Source organism: Coenobita brevimanus, chromosome 97, assembly GCF_032717465.1.
Source record: "Coenobita brevimanus isolate Jiangsu-jjx chromosome 97, ASM3271746v2, whole genome shotgun sequence".
NCBI lineage: Eukaryota > Metazoa > Arthropoda > Malacostraca > Decapoda > Coenobitidae > Coenobita > Coenobita brevimanus.
Window position 1 is genome coordinate 7,596,870 of NC_137050.1, and position 24,381 is coordinate 7,621,250.

The 24,381-nt window shown below is 38.8% G+C and overlaps 1 protein-coding gene across 1 annotated transcript in view; it reads right to left on the bottom strand.

Moving 5' to 3' along the window:
• The window catches only part of LOC145413817 (uncharacterized), a 79,776-nt gene that overhangs the window by 42,787 nt on the left and 12,608 nt on the right, over positions 1–24,381 (bottom strand). The window contains exons 2-4 of the mRNA XM_080283479.1: positions 23,319–23,528; positions 17,777–17,868; positions 10,474–10,645 (exon numbers count right to left, since the gene is read on the bottom strand). Of these exons, the coding sequence (XP_080139605.1) occupies positions 10,474–10,645; positions 17,777–17,868; positions 23,319–23,333 (279 nt within the window). The 5' untranslated portion in view covers positions 23,334–23,528. The remainder of the gene's footprint in view (positions 1–10,473; positions 10,646–17,776; positions 17,869–23,318; positions 23,529–24,381) is intronic.

A 24,381-nucleotide genomic window follows, 5' to 3' on the forward strand; every position in this document is an offset into this window, starting at 1 on the left:
TTGAATTCAGTCACTATCAGGTGAGTTAGCATCAGTAATTGAACAGTGGTGTGGTGTTCGAGTTCATGCAGCAAGTGAAGTGCAGCGAAGTGAAATACCTACCAGCTGAGGTGTTGGAAACTAATTTTCATACTTATTTTTGGTGATAAAAAAAAAAAAAAAAAAAAAAAAAAAAAGTGAACTTTCATGAAGTAAAATAACAACCAGCTAGGATGAGTTGGAAAATCATTTTTAGACTGTCGGGTGAGTCAGAGTGACCATAGGTAAAAAATGTATTCTCACTGACCCATGTTACAACTGACTCAATATAGAGTAAATCATTATGTGATGGATTATATTTTCACAAGCATCCTCATATAAAACAAGGACATCCTGAAGTTTCACAGTCAGCAATAACTACTGTTAGGAAATTATACTCAGTAGAGGGAAACCTATGGCCCACAAAGGAATAATGTTCACTTCATTATTCCTACCCAACTCTTCTCACTCACACGAAGTGTAGAAATACTAAGAATTGCTCTTTACTCTAACTAGGGATAAAAATCAGAGTACAGAGAAAGTCTCAGATTAAACCTCATTCATCTCCAGTGTCACATAAGTTACCTGGCTACCTGTGTAACATATGCTGGTTGATGAGATTACCACATTCCTCTTCTGATCATCTCTTACAGTACACAGGGACTGCTACAGTTATTAGTTCTAATCAAGAGTTCAAAAGTAAACCTGTGTCAAAGTAAGGTCATACCACAGAATTTGCGACATTACAAAAGCTGATGATGACAGTACAAATTACACAGATGAATCTACAGTACAATATCTACACACATGAAAGGGTTGTTAAATGCATGTCATAATATCAAGTGTACCTTCTAATTCAGAAACTTTCTGCAAGTAATGCAGAACATCGGCAAACCGAACCAAAATACATTTACCAACTGTGTATCCACAAGGATATGATTGATTAAATTTTGAAATTCATGCACTTTCATCTTATTCCTTACCTTTCTCTGTATGCCATAATTTGCTCCCCACTTTCACACAGGGAAGGAGGAGAATTGTTAAAACTCTCAATTTCCATTATGAAGCAAATTAATCATGACACAAAACATTACTGCCTTATCTAATCATAACTGTTGAAGTATATCCTGAAATTTATTTATTTATTTTTTTAACAAATAGTACATATTACGAATTACTCAATTAGAAATGCATCAAGTTTCTGAGTAAAGCACCTTGTTAAAGTATTAGGTGAAGATGAAAAGTTAAATCAAGATATGATATACAGGGATATACTTTACTAAATCACAACAAAGGACAAGACATTTACTGAGCAATATAAATCAAACTCTGCTAACTTACTCTAGCACAAGCATTTAGCTCTGAACACAGTACAGCACAAATAATTATAATAAAAAACTATGTCACCTCTGGCTAAAATTGGCAATGACCTTAGAATATTGAAATTAAGAAAAAATACTGAGTATAACAATTAAGAAAAAATACAGAAAAAAAAAAAAAAAAAGATAAAACAGACATTGTTCCACATATTTAGCCATATCTTCTGTGATCTACTCTGCTACAAACTACACAAAACTTCTACCATGTACACTGTAATCTAGAACACCAAAATGTGCACCTTCACACTCAATTAACATCAATAAAATCTTAAAATTGACCTACCATAGATCTCTTCTTACCATGAAAGAAAAATATGTTTGTCAAATACAGATGTATCAGCAATGCCACACATTAATTAGGGCCTAAAATCTTTTGAACAATTTAACCCCTTCATGCACTGTACGTCTCCTGTGTTGCAAATCATTCTCACTAAGTCCCTCAAACTGAAGAGGGAGCAAGATTATTCTTAGCACTATTTTTTCCACCACGAATGTGCACCTTATTTTTCTTTTTAATTTTCTATGTAACTGCATTAATGCTCCATTTTAAAAAATGCATAAAAATTTTTAGTGTTAATAGTTAAAAAACTTCCAGAGCTGAGAGTGTATGTAGTATTTGCTATATACTGTATCTCTCTGGAACTCGCTTCCCCAGAGTTGTTTCCCTTCAAACTTCAACCTACAACAATTCAAGTCCAAATATTACAGACATTTTATGAATGGAGGACACCAGTAACATGGTGTACTGATTATTTTTTCTACTCATTTGTTTGTCCTTCCTCTGTTCAGTAAAAAAAAAAAAAAAAAAAAAAAAAAAAAAATGAGCTTTCCAATGGTACAATGAGATTAAAACTACTACCAATAATTTCCCTGTTAAATTATATATATATATATATATATATATATATATATATATATATATATATATATATGCATGTATGTTTTATATAGGTGGAGAAATGTAGTTAAGGGCACAGTGATGTTTTTCAGGACATGATGAAAAGAAGGAGAATATCACCCTCATATGTAAAATTTCAAGCGAAGAATTGGCTAAACATTATTTCTGATATACTTTCCACAGTTGAAACAACTTGAAAAATATTAATCCTTCTGGCCCATGGATTTCTATTACGGTCTGTCTACTACCTGAAAATTTTATTCAGCTTATAAGATGTCCCTTACAATGAAAAGCTCATGAAGGATACAACAAACCCTGGAAGTATGAAAAACCTCTCCAAATTTCAGTAAAACCATCTGTTCATAGGAAGAATAAAATATAGAATACATCCTAGTGCTGAAGTTAAGGTAAATATCTACATTTTCCAAAACCATGCAAACATTAGTGAAATAGCACAACCATCCCTTCTCTGTCACTGAACTACTACTGTATATTAGTTTCCCTCAGATGTGTAACCTCAAGACATAACAATAAAGGGCAGGACAATACATGGATGGAATGTAATGTGCATTAAAAGAAGACTGGCACTTGAAAGAGTAAGTGTAGAGTTTGAAAAGTATTAGTCATTTTCTTTTAACTGCTCGAAAAAAGAAAAATCACACTAAAAATAAGTGTATCCCAGTAGGCTGAAGTTACCTGCCGCAACAAATTAACATGAAGAGGTTCCTGATACATGAAAGACAAATGGGAATAAGTAAGGATATCTAGGAGGCTTCTAAAATAAAAATAAATCTGAGGAAGAAGGTTGGACTTGGATACAGCTAAGGAGATAATCAGTGTGCCTTACTCAGTATCAACAGTTCACTGTTGCCACACTAGGTCTCCCCCACACTGATGCTTGGCAATGGTACAAAGAACAAAGATTTCCACAGTGATTTTACATGCTATCAACTATTCCTTCTACACTTAGAAGGTTGGACTTGGATACAGCTAAGGAGATAATCAGTGTGCCTTACTCAGTATCAACAGTTCACTGTTGCCACACTAGGTTTCCCCCACACTGATGCTTGGCAATGGTACAAAGAACAAAGATTTCCACAGTGATTTTACATGCTATCAACTATTCCTTCTACACTTTGAAACTAGACCACTTTAACCTTAAATCCGTAGATGAATTATACTGGTATTATACTGTGTATCTGTCACACACACACACACACACACACACACACACACACACACACACACACACACACACACACACAGTATAGGAGACACTTCAAATTTGAGGCTTCACCAAACCCTGTTTCAGAGGTCTGCCACCAGGTGGTCTAGCGTTGCCCAGCCTCGATTAAATATTTTGGGAGGGTTTTAAAGACCTGTGAAATTGTACCTAATACTAAGTTTATAATAATACTGCTATTTATAGGAATATTTTTTCCTATTCAATCAAGCGCATATATATGTACCTGTAAGGAAAGAATAACCAGGCTTTCAGAGAATCTTAGCTTGGGGACTAAAATGGTGTGCTGTCTGTTTACATATATATGTATAAATCGTGTGCAGTTAGCAAAAGGAGATTACCTTCAGGACTTCTGATGTGTGTGTTTTAGCATGCTTTAAAGAAGTAAGCAGTTCCACTGAAAATAATCTACTGAACGATTGCTTAGTTGGTGAATCAGCCACATTAATCCAAACACACGGCAGTGCGATACGACAGTATAACCATAACAGAGTACGAGGAGTTGAAGTGTAAACTTACCAAACTGTGCAGTGGAGCCAGGGAAACATTTAAAAGAATTATTTGTGTTAGACTTTGGTTACCAAGATGACCAATATGTCCAACAGATCCTTACTGTTAGGAAAAGTCATACGTCAGACAGGGCAGCATATCGAAAGGTGCTGCTAAATATGCAGCTAAATATCTATTTTCTTTTGTGGATACTAATGAATGACAAATATTTTAATCACTGTTATCTTGCTTTATGGATGGTTCTAGTAAAATTGCCTTGGTTTTGTCTCTATGTTATGCTTACAGAGACGAGTAAACTGATGAAAGCTGAGTTTACAAAATGACGCTTATAATACATTATATATAATCAAAGGGCTCCCACATTGTAAATTCTTTGTAGCATATCCTGCCATCTGGGTAATTTGAGGAGTAAAATATGGTTTGAGGTGTTTTACTTCGTGTAAAAATTAAAAAGAAATTATGCACTGGCTACTTTTTCAATGCCTACCTCGCATCAGAGCTGGGCGACGGAAGCAAACCTAGTGGCAGATTTTTTAAACAGGATCTGGTGAAGTTTCTACTTGTAGAGGTTAAATATACCCTTCTTCCCTTCATTAGAAGATGAGTCCCATAAGCTGAATAAAACTGTCTGAAAGTTGCAAGAATAAACCAATCAAATGCATCAGAATATTGCTGGGGTTAATAGGTACTTTCTAACACAGATCAAGATCACTGAAACTTCACCACTAGATGATTTTATTGCTGTATCTAGACAGAAATACTGAAAAAAACAAATATAATTACAACTCTGCTACGAGTTTCCCTGGAGAAAAAAAAAAAAAAAAAACTTTGTCTAGCCAATGCCTTCTGGATCCCCAGGTGGAATTATCAATGCCAGGAAGCACTCAGGGAGTTCATAACTCTACCACTGTCAACATTTATGATTTACTGCTGTGGTTCCTCTTTCCTACCAGAGGAATACCTTTATGATCCCAGTCAATTAATTCTACAGTCTTGGTCTGCCCAATTATAAAATCTGTGAGTACAAACCCCTGTCTGTTCCAGTAAAATTTATTATTTATTCCCGCATCTGGATCTGGATCCATCTCAAAATCTAATCAATTCTTCCTTGTCCCACTGCTCACCTATCCACCATATTACAATGAAATCTGATAAAAACTTTTTGAGATACTGTACCTTGAACACAAACAGCTAGAAACAGGTGAATACATAACCTCCATCCAACTTTGTTGGTAAAAAAAAAAAAAAAAAAAAAAAAAAAAAAAAAAAAAAAGGTTTTAACATCTTGATTTAATATCCAATAAAGAAATTATCTACTTATGATCATTATGATCTATGATATATCACAATGGGGTCCAGTCTGTCAGCATAAAATCACCAGCTGTCACTTCCTCGAGAAAGTGACCCTAGCAACCTTTATAGTCTGTAAACTTTTGAAAAGATCATAATGTCTACATGGAAAAAGTATTAGAAAAGTATTGCTGAAACCTTGTGTTCTTTGTACACTTTCAAGTGCCAAAGTAAGAATCACATGGCTGCACAGCACTGAACGTGATGCCCTTAGATCGGACTATATGAGCTCTCAGCTCCCTTCCGGGAAGGAAAAAGCTGACGATCACGACCATCAAGTGATCCTGACCGACACGGTGAATTACACACACACACACATACGGTTAATGGTTAGATACTGAAACTGATTAATACATGGAAACTGTATTACTTTCAACCAAGGTTACAGGGTTAAGTTAGGGAAACTGAAATGAGATGTTCTGTTGCATTACAGTATAGTAAAACTTGCTACCTTATGGAATATATTGAAAGCTAAGCTAAAACATTAGACAACAAAGAGACAAACCCAGTAAAGATGTTACCATACTTAATGTTACAGCTAAGAACAAATACCACCAATAGAAGTACAGTACCATTTGGTAAATTTTGCCACTGACATTTTTCCATGGCAATGGATACACTTAATGATTTTATTCTGACTACCACCAAAAGTTTCAACAGAAGAAAACCTCTAGCAAGTCAAGGTTTCAGAAGTCTATACTATCAATATATGCATGCCTATGAACTTTTCCTCTTCATCCTTAAGGCTCCTTATCAATGAAAGAGTTGTCCTGGGTAATAGTAGTACAATCATTTATGCAGCTCAAATATAATAAGCTAAGGTAATTCTTTTGAAACTACAGTAGAAACTCTTTGGTTCAGACCCCTTTAGTCTGGATTTTGGTTAATTTGGACAGACTTTTAAAAATATGAATTCCAAAAATATGTCTAAAATAATTCTAAAACCATTTTCTCTTGTGGGGCGGAAAGCGACTGTCATTTGTTTGGTCTCAGATCATGCTAGGTCACAAAGAGGGCCCGTCTGTTTAAACTTACACGAGCATTTGTACCATCAACTAGTTCACCTTTATTTTTTTTTCCTGTACAGTATTTCAAGAGTCAGTGCTCCTTCCCATGGCTCTTAATGCAAATGGAGCCTCTGGAAAGCCTAAAGGTGTCCAGAGGAAGCATGTAACATTACGTAATGCTGATAGTGATAAATTGAAGCTGGTGTTTCTGCAGGAAAACTCGCAGTAAAAGTGTGGTATCGACAATCAAAGTGTATCAAGCATCAAGAAAAACAAAAGGAATATTAGGCAGCTTGCTTTAAAGTGTGGCATTACAGTGAATGTGGTGAAAGTAAAAGAAAAACTCTAAAGCTGCCATCGGACATGACTCAAACTAGATTATTTATAAATGGTACGTACAGCAGTGATCGTGCGCAGTGCTTTGTGTTATTTCATAAATTGTGGAGGGGTTAGTAAACTCTCAGCAGACTTTCCCTATCCAGTGCAAGGCATGAGTGCTCAATCACTACACAGTCCACTACTAATCACCTTTTGCCACCACAGCAGTTTTGTTTGTAATTTCGTGCCAAAAAATTTTGGTGCTGATGATTACTGTACTTGATAAATTTTGGTTTAAACAGATTCTAGCACATTCTGATGGACAAACAGTAATTCTTGGTACAAAAGAAAAAAAAAAGTAAATTACGAAAATGTCTGTGAACGCTGTTGGGTGAGGCACTTACTTGGTTCCCACAGCAACCCTCCACACCTGCCACACGATGACGGTGTGGCAGTACACCACAGTAAACTGGCTATTATCATGCTTAAGCTTTTCATTCTGTTATTAAACACTAAGATGTCTGCTATACATGAGAGCTTAACAGTACTTTGCGAAGACTACATTGTAAAATAACTCTGATCGAGTGTTACGTTCAGATTTTAAAATGAGTACAAAGATAATTTATAAATTGTGGAAGTCTATGAGTCTGTCTGTCTGGTGTGAGGAAGCTGCGTGGGGAAGGTCTTTTCACCAAATGCCGCTGTCCTAACCTAACAGTTTAACTGAACCTAACCTAACTTAACTGTACCTAATAATTTAACCAAACCTAACCTAACCTAACCTCCAGTTGAGACATTGGAAACGAAATCCAGAGTACATTTCTTCCATCATGCCGTAAGCAAACAATAGTTGTTATGCCTTAAGGAACATGATGATAATAATGAAGAAAATTTCATCAGGAAAAGGTCACTTACCACCCTGAAAATAGGAAAATAAAGAATGCAAACTGGAGGAGATCGGCATTCGGTGGTTCTGGATGAAAAGACTTACCAGTTGCGTGAGTGACTGGTTCATCCACACAACCACTTGACGACAGGCATATAAACACATGATGGTTGTAGCAGATGCCATCACAAGACTTTTTAATAATTCTTTACATTACCCCATGTAAGCAAAGATGGGCCTGAAAATAGTGCAATGGATAATGATGTTTAGGCCATTTTCAAATCCTACATGGGCTTTATTCCTTTACTGACCATAATTTACACTATAGATCCCTGTCTTGCCCTTACCTCTACATAACAATGCTACAAACTTCGTTCAGTTATTTTCATGCACACACACACACACACACATACACTCGACCCTCGATTTGCCGGACTCAAAGGGGAGTAGACCAGTCAGGGAATAGCAAAAGTCCGGCCCCACATACCATTCCCTGGACTATTACCATACTTTGTCCGAATTCTCAAATATTGTCCGGCAATTATTCCGATAATCTAGAGCATTCTGGAATGTAGGCTACCTATCCCAACATAACTAACATACACGGTACATAAAATAATAACACTGACGCAATAACAATAATAATAACTGACACAATAGCTGTATTTTGCTAGCTACAACCCTGAGAATGATTGTTTAAACAGTTGTTGAAGAGAATGTAGAGAGTATGATAGAAGATCAGAATGCTGAGGAAAAAGAGGAAAACGAGCAAGGAATGGAGCACCACAAAGTCAGCCAACCACTAATCAACTGACAGAGATACAAACAAGCAAGCTTGGACCAAATCGGCAATTTTAATTGGAAAATAGTTTAATCTTTATCATCATATAGGTTTGCACACCTAATTATTTGAAATTCAGTCAAAAATTTGTGCTTAATTATTAATAGAAACTGAGGATTCAGAGAGAAAATTTCTTAAAGTTAGCATAAGTGTTTTGCCTCAAGCCTAACAACTCACCCTGATGGACGTTTGTTTTGGATAAATATCAATTTACAATGCAGATACATTTTTTTGGTACTCAGAATAAATATTTATGCAAAATACAAGTCTGTCAAGGTGTGCTGACGCTCTGAAGGGGAAATATCTGCTAACATTGGCCAACCACTCATCAGCTGACCAAGATACAAAACACCCACAATCTGAAGGGGAAATATCTGCTAACGTTCATGCATTTTAGCTCTGAAACCTAATTTTTAAATTAAGTTATATTAAGTAAAATTAGTGCCCCTCCCCATAAAACAAATAACTCAAAGTCAAATGGCCACCCCTTACGGGATTGTGGCGTCTGGCAATAGATAGATAGATAGATATTAAGTAAAATTTTTAAAGTGATTTCAGATAATTACGTATGTATGAGCCACTGTGGCGAAAAAAATTAAAATATTTACCAGTGAAAAGTGCCGATTCGGTATTTAGCCACACCGAGTAGGGTGAGCTAAGTGAGTAGGAATGGATCCCATTGACTTCGTCCGTAAGAAAATATTCCTTTTAACTACCTATAAATTTTATCGTGTTCAAGCATCCCTTAAACTTTACTATGTTATGCAATAAACTATTTATAGTGGCATTTGAGAAATGTAAGAGACAAATGGGATACTGCCACGAGTTAGGAGCTGATGGCGTGAAGCAGGTTGGTGGCCAAGATGCGTTTCATGAACGAAAATAATTTCTTGTGTGAGTTACAACTGGCCTTTATTGAGTCAAAACCTTGCTAAAATTATACTGTGTTGTGCAGCAGACTGCTTATACTTTTATATGAGAGAATAATGGTTGGACTTTTGTTGAGAATCCTGGACTTGTACAGGCATTTGTCTGGCAATTGATAATATTGTCTGGCCTCAGCCCGTGTCCGGGAAATCCGAAATCCGGGAAATAGGGGTCCGCCAAATCGAGGGTCGAGTGTACTCGTATATGTGAAATCAATGAACAAATACTGTATGTAAAAAATATTTTTTGCATGGGCTGGAGATCCCCCTGACAGCTCGGACAATCGGCTGATCCGGACAACCCTTCCCCCCATACAGTCCGGACTAAAGACATTCTACTGTAATTTCAATAGTGCAATTTTCACTGTCTTCACAGAGATCTTTCCTCACTGACCGAAAGACAGACAAACATAAACTACAACAACATTTCTTTCACTGAGTATGACAAAAACACTGCAGTTCTTATTAATTTGGCAAGTTGGAACTGTGAGCACAATGGTATTACCACACAGCAAAGGTCTGCCTGTAGGATCCCAAGCCACAAACGTAACTTCTCAACTTGTGAAGGTAAGGTCTTAGGATGAGATCAGCTCTTTCATAGGTAAAAATCATAAAACATTAACATAAGTTCAAGATAACAAAAAATGAACATAGAAACTATGACTGTTTGCAAGTACATTACTATATTTTACATCACTCAAGTACATCACAGCACTTGCTACGAAGGCCCACACCTTACATATTGTTATCAGTCATTATTAAGGACCTGCTTTCCTTCAGCACGGTAAACACAAGTACTAATATTCTATTTCAATTAAAGTATATGAATACTGATGCAGAAAAAACCTGAAAACATTCAACTTATCCTAATTAAACCAACAACTGAAAACTTTAATCAAAAGCAGTGACCAGAATAAAACATAAAGTGACATCCTCTTTAATAATGGGTTGATTTCAACACTCTGACAAGGTATGTCCCAAGAAGTTTAGATGAAAAAGACTAGTACTGTACAACTGTAATAAATCACATTAACAGCCCAGAGATACAAAGACTGGTGGTCACAAGTAAATGGTGGTATGGTGTATGGTGTACTGACCTTAGGTGGATTTGAGGGTGCAGCAAGGGTGGTAGTGTCAAGAGCTGCAAGAGTGGCTTGATACTGCTGCAACTTGCTGATGTACGCTCTTTCCACCGCCTCCTTCTCTGCCCGCTGCTGTTCCTCTACTGCCCGCCTCTCAGCCACCAGCACACGCACCTGTTCCTCCAGCCTGTTGTGGTACAGTACCACATAACAGAAATCTAGTAATGGACTATTTAATACCTGTCATACAATTAACCCTCTCCGGCACAGTCACGCAAATTTTGTTCCATGTGGTTTGGTATGAAGGAGCACAGTCACACGAATCGCGTTCCAAAGCACAAAAAAAATTGCCAAAAATTAAGTTTCTGCCCCCCCCCCCCTTTTTTTGTGTGTGTGTGACCGACTCTGGGCATAGGCTTCACAGCCTGCTTTCAAGGCCAAGTAGTCCTCCTACGTACCGTACACCTCTACATGTCACCATTTCGGCACTAACACCCACCGTCCATACGGAATACATGCTAGGGCTGTCTCATACAGGACTGGTGTATTGGTATTAGCGGAGGTATTTTTACGACATGTCAGCGGGTCTTCTGGTAGATCAGTAAAGTCTGATATTCATGAAATTCAAATCCTTAAACTGTTCCCTGCTCCAGCAGGATTTGAACCCGGGTCCATTAGGACTGCAGGCCGCGTTCTAGTGGGCGCGTGTCTGTCCCAAAGTAAGGCACTGGCAACACTGTGATTGCTCTGATGAGACAATGCATAGCAGAAAAACCTCAGTCTCTCACGACTAGCTGGGCTGGAGGGTTGTGGAGCTGTCAGTCATCCCTTTAAACCCACCATTTTCCCCCCTCCCACCCGAGGCAGAAACCATTTTTGAAATATCGTGATTGTACAGTGTTTTTTACTATAATGTGAAGCGACTGTGTCTATGGAACATAGATATATTGTTTGTAAAGCATCAAGGCCTGTTATCAGCCGTTAGGCCTTCAGGCAGGAGTCTCGTTTGTTATAACAGGGTTTCCACTCTCCTTCACCCTGCCCATAAATGAAGAGTATTTTACTGTTTTTATAGTGAAGCCAATACTTATATTTGTGAAATATATAGTGCCTGGATTGGTGAAATAACTGACCTACCATAGCAGGCATTATGTACGCCACAGAGATATGCAACAGTTGCTAAGGAAACAAGCTATCACGTACACCATAGAGTTGGAAAGGGAATAATAGAGGAGGTTGAGATGGAATCATGTGATAGTGTTTTATACTGCTTATGGTTAATGTGAAACATACGTATAAAGTAGTGCTGCGAGTGTTCACCGAGAAATATTGCGCGCATTGACTGACTTAGCTCAAAACTAGCGCAAGTATCAGAGACAACAAATACGCCACACAGTCATTGACTTCAGTGAAAAGGTATTGTACCAATCTCAGACTGTGCTACATTGCGTATGGTTTAGTGTGAAACATACGTATAAAATAGTGTAGCGAGTGTTCACTGAGAAATATTGCATGCGCTGAGTGACTTAACGAAAACATAGCGCAAGTATCAGAGAAAAGAAATAAGCCATAGCCACATATATATACGTATGTCATGCAGTGAATGTTCACGGAGAGATCTATTGTGTGCATCATCGCATGTGTCTTAGGGAAACATATAGCATGGAGAGAAGAAAATACGCCACAGCCACAGACACACACACACACGCACACACACTCACCCACCCACCCACCCACACACAAACACACTCACACACTATATAACTCCTCATCTTCCAGCAATCCTTCACACTCCTGCCAGCATCTCAACACCTCTGGAGGAAGTGAGTTATCCGTATTTTGCTGATTTGCATATTGATCTATTTCTATGGTTCTAAATTTTTTACACAAATAAGTATTGTTTTTTACTTACACACATATGAGATGGAAGAAAGTTCAGCTTCAGTATCAGTACCTAGCAAAAAGAATAGTGGTCATGTCGAGTTTCTGAAAGCACTATCAAAAACTTTATGATATTTTACGTGTATACTTTGACTAAAAAAAGAAAATAATAAAACCTAACGAGCGAAAATATGTAGGTGTGGGTGAGGCAGAGAAAGAATGTTTTTATCTTGCCTGCAAGCGAGGAGGAGTATTCTACGTTTGTCCTCCAATTACTCCAAAACTATTGTACCTATCGATTTCCCACAAGAACCATGATAAAGATCAGTGAATTCTATGTATGTTCAGGACATAACAATATAATATCTCTGATGAAATGGAACGAATATAACGATTATTGTGTGCGCATCAGGAAAGTGACGCACGGTCGTGAGTACCCAGTCGTTTTTGGTGATTTACTCGAAATCTATGAGGCGTATCAAAACCAGCGGGTGCTCATAAGAAAGCTCATGAAATTCTGCATAATATTATGCAATAAAAACATAAGGTGTGCAAGAAAAGTTCTTAAAAGCTCCTTGAATTTTTTCAAAAATGGCTTTCAGTTTTTGGCTATTTTCTTGAAAACTACAAATCGTATCACAACCAGATTTTCTCATTAGAAAGCTGATGAAATTCCTGTATGACGGAAAGCATTCGAATGGTGATGTTGGGAAGTGAAATTGATGTAGCGAAATGTTTATTCATGGCCGCCTAATGTTTTATTCGTGTTTTCCTGTTTTTTTGTGGTGCTCATCAGCCAGAACAAATATCGACGCATAAGATGAGATAGACTTCATTGCAGTATATTGATGTTTGGGTGGCGAAAATAAGGCGGAGAATACGTGTTATTTGCCGTGCACGGGCAGCCAGGCTGGGCGGCCAGGCAGATAAAATCGTGCACCATAAAACTTACCAAAACTTATCATACGAGAGAGGGTTAATTATGGTTATCAAGGTTCAACATTTGCATTACCTGAAATAGATCATAATCCAATCACAATTCCAACATCCATATTAGGTAATATGGCTCTTTAATCCCTTCACTACAAGGTCTCCTCTAAGCTAAATGAAATCACCTAGTGGTAGCTAAAAGATGTCATGATAAAGGATGAGTTGAAACAATAACAAAAATTTAAAGACATCTTTGTACTCAAGGATTTAACCACACTGATGACACATACCAAAGGGAAAAAAAAAATACCACCTCCTTTTCTGCCTGTGCTGTAGGAAGTACCGTATGATATATGGCAGTTTGTAACACAAGTCCTCTGCAGTGGGGTCATCACTTAAATATGAAAATACACATAAAAGAAGGATTCTAGTCACCACTCACTCTCTTCAGTCATCTTTTGCATTACAAACACAGTATTTTGATAGAATTCTTTCTTTTATACCCCAATAAAGTCTCAAGGTTTACCTTACATATACCTATCCCTCATATATATATATATATATCATCATTATTCTAACCCCATTTCTCACATTCGTATGAGGTAGAGAGATCTAGAATAAGACACTGAGATCTCTTTTAGGGACATGATTCAAGATTATTCAAGAATTCTGATGTACCCCCACGAGCACTTCCACCTATTACAGCCAATGTTGTCAATCCATTGTTTTCTATGTAAGTGCAAACCACACACTGGTCAACTCTCTTTTCAAGCCACAATGGTGGCTACGGATGTCTAGGATGGGGTAAGGTTGGGGGAATGACGTTAGAGAGTTTAAGGAGAGGTACATAAAACAGATGGCTAGGAGAAAAGATAGATCGGGCTACACATTATATTAAATACATCTATTATTACAATGATCTATTAATCATCCATCCATCCATCATCCAATCCTACATTGCCCCAAGAGGAGCGTAGGAGCCCGGGGCTAGGCAGTTGGTCTCGACATTTAAGATGAATGAGATAAACACAGTTACACTACTGAGTTGTTCAATTTAAGAGAATTTGTTTTATCATTTTTGAGGAACTGGTTAAAACAACACAATAAAAACTCTGCTTACACACACACACACACACACACACACACACACACACACACACACACACACACACACACACATACTGAGACGACAGCATACACAGCAGATGTCGGCTACGCCATCTCCTTGAGCTTCCTGATTAACTACTGTAGTGTGAGAATTAAGCACTGCCCTGTATTGTGAGTTTAATATGGTTGAGTAGTCTGGCCCTTATAAGCTGAGCCAAAGAAATAACCACATGTATTCAAATTAAGAAGATGAAAAGACATCAAGGACACAATAAGGAGCCCAGGAGAAGTAAACAAACCAGAAAAAAAAAAAAAAAAAAAAAAAAAAAAAAAAATTGTATAAACATAATCTGATGATCTAGAAGGATCTGAAGGCTTTTATGGAAAAAAGAACATTGATTATGTATTTATGATGCTATTCATGAAAATTGCATTACTGGATAGTCAGCTGAAAGAAGTTAGGGCTGAGAGAAAAACAAAATGTGAAAGGTGATACCAGTCTGAGGATGGAACTAATAGGAAAAAACAAATGCAAATGAAGAAAGAAAACCTGAAGAGAGAAAGTGATAAGCTGATGAAAATGAGGGATGGTAAGCAAAACACAAAGCTTGTACTATTGTGGCTGCAGCAATAGAAGAAACACAAGCTTGAGTGGAGGGGTGAAATGAGGAGAAAGAAATAGTAATCCTCAGACATATTATAGGAGGGTAGAAGCAGGAAAAAAGAGAATAGTGCTGAAATGAGTAACAGTGGACTAAAAGATGAAGTAATTAAGATTGTAAATAAGAAAAAAAAGTGGTGTGAGACACAGGGGAAAGAAGTAGATGTCTGATCATATTTTGTGACTGTGAGAAAGAAACAAAATAAAACAGATTCAGATGAAAAGAAGATGGAAAGTAGACAAGTGTTGAGTGGCATTAATAATTAGGGCAAAGATGGGAACAAGAGACTGAGTAAGTGAGAGGGTGAGGCCAGTACAAGAAGGGGGAGACCAGACCACTAAGAGTGTAACTGAAAAGGGAATGTGCTGCCATGGAAAATTTCTGATGTTTCATGGAGAATCAATATTACACAAGAGGGCCAGAAATCAGGTTTACAAGGCAAAGCCCAAGTCACAGATTTTTTTTTTTTTTTAAATGTAAGGAAGAGAGAACCAAAGGCCAAGAGCTTGTATACTATTCCTTCCAAGGAAAAAGCAAAAACAAGACAATAGAGGGCCAAATTCAAGAACCAATAATTTCCAGATGCCTGGACACAGTGTCTGAAAGACTGGAGATCATATGAAATTGGAAATACAGACACAGGGAGACAGATCCAGAGCTTACCTGTTGCATAAATGAAGGACTGAGAGTGACGGTTAACTCTTGCATTAGAGAGCTGGACAGACAAGGGATGAGAGTTTGTTGTCAGATGGGTGCTACACACCTGTTGTAGAGGTGGAGGGATGCAAGCAGACAGTTCAGTGCAGCAGTGACCATTAAAGTAACGACAGAAAAGAGAGAAAGATGCAATAGTGCAGTGAAGAGACAGAGGTTGAAGGGAGCGAGTAAGAGAATGAGAGTTAATGAGATGAAAAGCCTTTGACTCCACCTTGTTGAGAAGAGCTGTATGTGGGGATCCTCCCCACACATAAGAGTTGTAATCTACACAGGGGTGAATAAAACCCACGATAAAGTCAACAACTGTGCAGGAGTAAAGAAGGTACACAGTCAGCTTAGTACACCTAATCTCTTGGAAGCAGATTTTACAAGAGATGTAATATGATATTTCCAAGATAAATCCCGAGAAAGTGAAATTCCAAGTATTTTTAAGGACGATGCAGGATTGAGCTGGATATTATTAAACATTAGTGGGTAATCTTGTGGAAGATTTTGTCGAGTGGATAGGTGAAAGAACTGAGTCTCTAAAGCATTAAAAACATCCATCCATCATCTAATCCTACGTTGCCCCATGAGGAGCGTAGAAGCCCGGGGCTAGGAAAGTTGGTCCTGGCATTTAAGATGAGAGTGACCAGCCTCACTCATCCCTGAGTGGGATTACATGAGCAATAAACCCCAACCACCTCTTGGATATAAACCTTCACAGGCATTAAAAACAACATTACTTTTACCCCAGTCAAAGATATGAGACAAGTCAGACATTAGGTGTGCCACTGCCTCAACCCCAGTTTGTTGAAGTAACTGATGAGATAGGCGTTGCGGGAACCGAATGGAAAGGTGAAGGTTGGAATCATCAGTGTATGAGTGGATAGGGTACAGCTTAGTAGGTCACTGATGAATAAAAAGAAGAGAGTTGGTGATAGGACAGAGCCCTGAGGAACACCACTGTTGATAGATCTATAGAATGACCAGAAAGGAAGCTACAGATGAAGGCACAGACAGAAGGTCAGAAACTGCAAGAGGGCAGTTTGGAAAGGCAGGTGAGAAGATCGCCAGTGGATCATCCCTGACGGAACCTATACTGATGATAAGAAAGAAGAATGTGATAGGAAAGATGCTTTAAAATTTTTCTGTTAAGAACAAACCCAAAAACTTTTGAGACACGGGAAGTTAAAGCAACTGGGCAATAGTTAGAGGGTTAGGAATGGTCACCCTTCTTTGGAACAGGCTGAATGACAGCAAACTTCCAGCAAGCAGGAAATGTACATGTTGACAGGCAAAGGCAAAAGAATTTACTTAGGCAGGGTGTGAGCACAGAAGCACAGTTCTTGTGGACAACTGAAGGGACCCCATCAGGCCCATATGCCTTGTTAGTATTGAGGCCAGTGATGGCAGAAAATACATCAGTTGAAGAAATTTTAATATCAGCCATGAGAAAGTCAGAGGGGAGGAAGTGATGGAGGAAGAGCATCAGAATCATCTAAGATGGAATTGGAGGAGAAAGTCTGAGTGAAGAGCTGAATAACCTGCTGGAATAACACAGTGGGAGTTTTTTACATTTGAGCCAATTAACCATTAACAACACTGGGTGGTAACCATATCACCAACCCACACGTGTTCCCTACGTGTCAGCAAGTGGGCTGGCAGAGGCTTAGTGCCCCTCTCCATAAAACTACTAACTCAAACACAAACAGCCACTCCTTATGGGATTATGGCATCTGGCTAGAGATAAACAGGATTGTTTTCTAAAAGACAATAGTGTTTGTGTCTAAAACCTGTAGACTGAAAATTCTAATTAATATTACCATGAAAACAGAATCAGATACCAGCACCATAACAACAACCAACAAATTCCATCAATCCCACCACTCAATCCTTCACTGCTGCAGGAGCACTAAGACCTGGGTCTAAACCCATATTAACTGTAGGGGTAAATGAGTCACTATAAAATATTCTTCAAATATTCTTTAGTGATTATATATAAAAAAAACTGAGGTGTGGAAACAACATCACGGACTCACACAGAAAACTCTCGTTGTAGATTTGCAAGTCGTGCTTTAACCTCCTCATTCTCTTTCCGCAGCTCCTCCACCTGTTGTCCCTCTTTTGCTTGCTGAAAGATAAAAACAGCAGTGGTAAACAGCCAATTCCAACTATTTCTCATGAGTTAACAGCCAATTCCAACTATTTCTCATGAGTTAAAGAAAACAATTCAGTTTGTCATTCAATGCAGATATATATATATATATATATATATATATATATATATATATATATGGTACTGAGCTGAAGTTGGGTGCCCCAATCTATCTCACTACTAAGTAATACAAATAAAGAAAAGATGAGTAAGAGCAGGAATTCAGTGAAGATCAATGATATGGGTATTCCCATTATACCATTATATATATATATATATATATATATATATATATATATATTGTATATATATATATATATATTCCTTCTTCTGTTTTTCTTTCCTTCATTCTTTCCACTACCTTCTCCCTGTGGGTGACTCTACAATGAGTGACAAGCCAATGGTTTCCTGTACACCAGGAAACCATTTACTATGCTAGGTGGTAACCATATAACCAAATTTTGGTGCCTGGTGGTTTAGTGGGAAATTACGGAGCTCCAATCGGATTGAGCTAGTGAAGGTTTATATCCAAGGGGTGGTTGGGGTTTATTGCTCACGTAATTCCTCTTAGGGATGAGTGAGGCTGGTCACTCTCAACTTAAATGTCAGGACCAACTTGCCTAGCCCCAGGCTCCTACACTCCTCATGGGGCAATGTAGGACTGGATGATGAATGAATGAATGAAATATATACATATATATACAGTAAGTCCTTGATAAACAAAAACCCAACGTACGAATTTTCGATGTTACGAAAGCGACGAATATAGGACAAATTCCACAATACGAAAATATCTGTCTCAATTATACGAAAAGAAATAAGAAAAATTCAAAATGGGCGCTCGCTCGCGACAAGGAAACGAACTAATCCCTCTCTGGTAAACAGTTTTTCGCACGCTTCCCAGTTGAGTCCACGGTTTCGGGACAATTCATCGCCAGGTCGATGCCCCGTCACTTGTTTACATATCAGTTTATTCAGCACGTATATTAGTTTTCGATTTATATGAGTTATAATGGTGATGGTGGTCTATTCTTTTCATAATAAATGTAAAATATGGCATCAAATAGTTGGTATTAACGGGAAAAAATATAAATATATTGAAACGTGAATCAGGTGACGTATGATGTTTCACTCGTTTAACATAAAGGCTACATATGAGACACTGGCATTTATAAAAATGTCTGAAAATAATCTTCATATTACATCTACATTCTCAGCTAATCAATCAATCTCAACTGACTGCATCCAAAAATTACAATAAAAAATACTGAAGACAGCTATGGGAGACGCCAGATTATGATTCAAAGTTGTCTACAGCAAGGCAGAAGCAAGTTAACTATTGACTACAAATGCAAATTATAAATAATATGCAAAGCTTATGCTGCTGAATGAACATAGACATAGTTATTATAGTATTAATCAATTATTTTAATTAGTACACCGCTTCCCATCCGATCAGCGAAGTTAAGCAACGTTGGGTCTGGTTAGTACTTGGATGGGTGACTGCCTGGGAACACCAGTTGCTGTTGGCATCCCTACGTGTCAAGTGGGGTTCGTGGAGGATTAGTGTCCCTCCCTGTAAAACAATTAACTCTAAGCCATTGGACACCCCGTCTGGGATACATGGCGTCTGGCAATGAATGATGATGAATGTTTATAGAATGGCGGGGAATCGTCTTGGGTGCGAACTGTCCTGACAGGGAATCGTCCATGTTTTGCTCGAGAATTGACTTCACGGCGAATTGTCCCAGAACCGAGTCCACGTCCCTCCTTGCAGCTTTGCTGTATATGAGGATATTTTCGCAGCTCTACACCTTTTTGTACTGTTTAGACAAGCCTCCCAAGTGCCTTGCATCATCTCCAGCCTCAGGGAAGCCCGCTGCAAAAGAAGCAGCAGCACCATACTCTAACTCTGGAGAGGAAATTGGAAATTATAAGACGCCACGAGGAGGGGCAGGGAGTCTCGAAGATTTGGCGTACTTTAGGCCTTGCAGCTTCCACCATTGGGACTGTGACCAAGAAAAATGAGATGCACAAGCAAATGGCCACCTCATTCTCTACATCTACAGGTATTACTTCAATATAGGAGGGGTAAAGTTTAGGTGGGGGGTCCGAGGGGGTCCTGGGACGCATCCCCCCATTTCTATGTATATTTCAATGGGGAAAATCGTTCCGATATATGAAATTCTGGATTACGAAAGTTTTTTTTTGGTCCCTATCCCTTTCGTATATTGAAGACTCACTGTGTATATACAGTATATATATATATCTGAAATAATTTTCAACACCAAGAATACCATAACAAAAAAAAAAAAAAAAAAAAAAACTACCAATACACCACTGTACGTACAGTACCCCTCCTAATTTTGTCACTGTTTTCAGGGCAATCTGCCAAATTTAAACATCAAAACACACATAGGAATATCCAAAGTAATGCTAGACACCAAGAAAACCATTAAAAAAAAAGAAAACTACTGTAAAAAAACACCCAACTAATGTATGTGCGATACCCCACCTAATTCTGGCAGTTTTCCGGTCATTCTGCCATACTGAGACATCAAAACATGCATATGATTATCCATACTAATGCAAAACACCAAGAAAACCATGAAAAAAATAAAATAAATAAATAAAAAAACACCTGACCCATACACTACTGTATGTACAGTACCCCTCCTAATTTTGGCACTGTTTTCCAGTCTGCCATACTGAGACATCAAAACACATATAGGATTATCCATATTATAAAAAAAAAAAAAAAAAAAAAAAAAAAAACTGAAGATGGTTTGAAAATTAGTTATCTGTGACGTTCTCCCATAGCTAAAAAAAAATTACACAGCCAAATATGCCACCAGAAACTGGTTATATTAGTATAAATGGTATACCGTACCATCATCTCTGCTGGTGTTTCTACTATAAGCTAATAAAAACACACAGAACAGATAAGTAAAAGTACAGAAATGCAGTTCAGCAGCAAAACTTACCTTCAAACAACTTGCCACCATCCTGGTGCAAAATTTTGCCGCACCTTCCGAAAGTTAAATATATGTCTCGATGCAGAATTTCATGAGCTTTCTCGCTGTCATTTCAGAATTTCAATACGACCAATAGTACAATAAAGTCGTCTAAGGCCCAGATAATTGGCTCTGGACCAAGCCCGCGCTATAGAAAACCGTGCTGTACAAATAACTAAACCTATGAGAAAAATGGAATTTGGTTCTGGATGTTCGCCCAAAGTCCCCCTTGCCACCCCACTTTTCCCCACTTTACACACGGACACAATCAAGCAATCAGTCAATGCAAGTATTACACGCAACAATAGCCACAAAAAATGGGAGGGTGATCAGCCTTGTGTCTACCTGGGCAATACCACGCACTGCAGATCGAGCGCAAAGAAGCTCGGCCAAGTAGACACATCAGCTGACCGACCAAAACATTAAAGATGGCAGAGGCTGCCTGGTCAAGCACTGATTGAAGAAGTTTATTTGATAAAGTTTACATGCTCAAGTGTCAATAAAACTCACATTTAAAACATTAACAATCATTCTCATACACGTGATGATGATGAAGGGAGGCATTATACTTCGTCTTAGCTCAGAGATAAGTGCTTCATCATTAACCTGTTCATTGCGGTTTTATGAACAAACTTATATACTAGTCACAATACCCAAAGAATCCTTTAATGTTTCATTACTTAACACAATGAATTTGGCGAAGATTAACCTCCTCATAAGAGAGCAAAAAGTCCACAGTTGGTGCACTTGTAGTATGAAGCTGAAGTGGTCGCCATCTTCTTTGTTTACAAACAGAGGAGTGCGCCGCCAGGGGAATTTGCCTGTGCATTTCAAATCTTGCTGCGCCCGTACCATAGGTAGTTTAAGAACTTTGTGTGTGTGTGTGGGGGGGGGGGAGGTCTAGCACCTTGTCGTCACAGAAAACTGTGCCACAGAAGTCTGCGCCATAGGCGTCTTGACTGTAGTTGAATAAATTGCAAAAAACTTTGAAAACTCAGGAGTTGGTGTTATCATCACGGAGGAGGGTAGGGACTGAGCGAGAGAGGGGCGAGCCGGGAGGGTATGGAGGAGAGACGGGAGGGGGGAGAGAAGCGAGGCTGTGGGCAGGATTCTCCCCCTTCTGTCAACAGGTGGACAGGCACTTTTACCGTACATTTACTCATGGCTTACTGTCTGTTAGACATTGAGTTGCTACGTGGAAACACAACTCACGGTGACCGGGGGACTTTCAATGCTCAGTAGAGAGGCAGACGGCTGCTGTCGCTGAACATGTACTTGTGGCTTGTGGTCTGTGTTCGATGGTGGTGACAGCTGGGAAAGACTTAGCCCGGTGGCCATGCAATACTGGACATTTGGTGGGGATGCATATGGACGTTTTGACACAGGTTGTGGGTTACCTTCGTATTACTCAAGTGCTGGAGGTTCACTGGGAGTGATCGGACAAGCGCGCAGCTTTGACCATTCGGTACAGGGACAGATGGATGTTTTAGCTCTGGTTGTGGGTTATGGACTACTTCCCGCTCACAGCTCGAGCCCAGCAGGTATGATACCGAATGATGGAACACGTTGGCTGGCTGGCTGAAGTTCTCAGGGACTTTTATGTCTGGATAACAGCAAGTAAATTCGTATAATGGTTTAATAGAGCCAAGGTCCAGCATCCGGATAATGAACACGTCTGGATACTAAGCGTCCGGATACATGAGAGGCTACTGAGTGTGAAGAATAAATGCTAGCTTTACGAATCTGGTAATGAAAAGTTTGCTCTCTCTGATTATATATATACTAGCAGGGGTACCTGGCATTGCCAGGACAAGAAAGCGAACACTCTACTCCTATTTGTTCTAGTTCAATCTTTCTTTCCACTACAAAAACACCATGTACCTCTTATGCTTCTGAAGAGTGATTATAAGAGGTCCAGGAACTTTCTATCTCAGCTTTTGCAGACTAACCCACAGTATTTGTCAGCACTTGTTTACTATTACCGATGACCTCAAATGACCTCCAACCAGAGACCTCAAATGACCTCGGAGGCCAACCTCACACAACCTATTCCAAACTGGAGGTTGTGTGAGTCTCCATGCAAAAAACTGGGCTGCAGGGGTACCTGGCATTGCCCAGGCAAAAAAAAAAAAAAAAAAAAAAAGGCGAACTCTCTACCAGTCACTTCACATGACCCAGATCTGAATTTTGACACTCCTAAAACCATCCTTGGGTCACCCTACTCAGAATATATATGGGTCTGGGGGTCTCTGGCCCTTGATTTGGGTGTGATTGAAGGACAAACAAACAATGCGGCACTTTTATATATCTCTCTCTACACACACAGACACAGACACAGACAGACAGACAGACAGACAGACACACACACACACACACACACACACATGAACACTACTGTAATATTGAATCCACCTGTCCAAGATCCATGGTGTTCCCTCTGTTGTTGTTAATGATGTTATTATTGCAGTTGTAGTTGTTACTGGGGTTGTGTTTGGTGGGAGCATGAGAGCCGTCCTGCCGCCGCCGCTGCTGCTGCCGGGGTCTGGCGTAGGAACCCCGGCTCTCGGTGCTCCCCCTAGTCTCCCCCTCTTTGGCTGTACTGTCAACTGCTACGGCATAAATCTATAAAGAAAGCAAGTGGTAGTAAGTTACATTATGAAAGAACATGTCATGGTAACAAGAATATCTCTCAATCCTACACAACACAAGTTGAAATGTGGGACTGATTTTTATAAAGTTTGCTATTATGCTATAAAGTAAAACTTCCTATACTGTACTAACTGGGAGAACATCCAGTCTGATAAAAGCACAAATCTGGTACATGGAAACTGTCACTGTATCAAGGTCTTTCCAGATATGCTGAACTACAATAATGTATTGTACAATATGATCATGTGTGTCCAAGACGTGACACTGTAAATACAGTATACCAGTAGTGCATTTTTGGACACAAGAATCTAGCAATGGGAAATGTGTACTGATATGTAAACTATCGAAGCTTAAAATGTAATAAAAATAAAACAAATACACATATGATTACTTTGGACCACATTTACTCATCAGCCTGACAAAAAAGTCTGATAAGCTTCAAGCTTATGATAAAACCAAAGTCTGATATACAGTACCAGGTAGCTTAGTTTTACTGTAAATATTCCTGTGCTACATTTACGGTAAAAGTCCTCCAATCTGACCACCAATAATCCAAACATCCCAATACAGTAATTCCTGTACTTTCCGGATGCCCGCTTTCCAGACATCCCCACTTACCGGACGTTGTGGGCCTGGACCATCGGAACCAAAAAATGGCCAAAAAAAGAAAAAAAATCCCCCCAAAATCCGGATTTTTTCTCACCCGTAATTTGAAATTGTCGTGCGGCGCCAAACAGCTGCTTACACCACAGCCCCTTTACCCCTTCCTTCCTCCCCCCTCCCCCCTTCCCTGTCAGGGTTGCCATTTGTTATTTTTCATTACCAA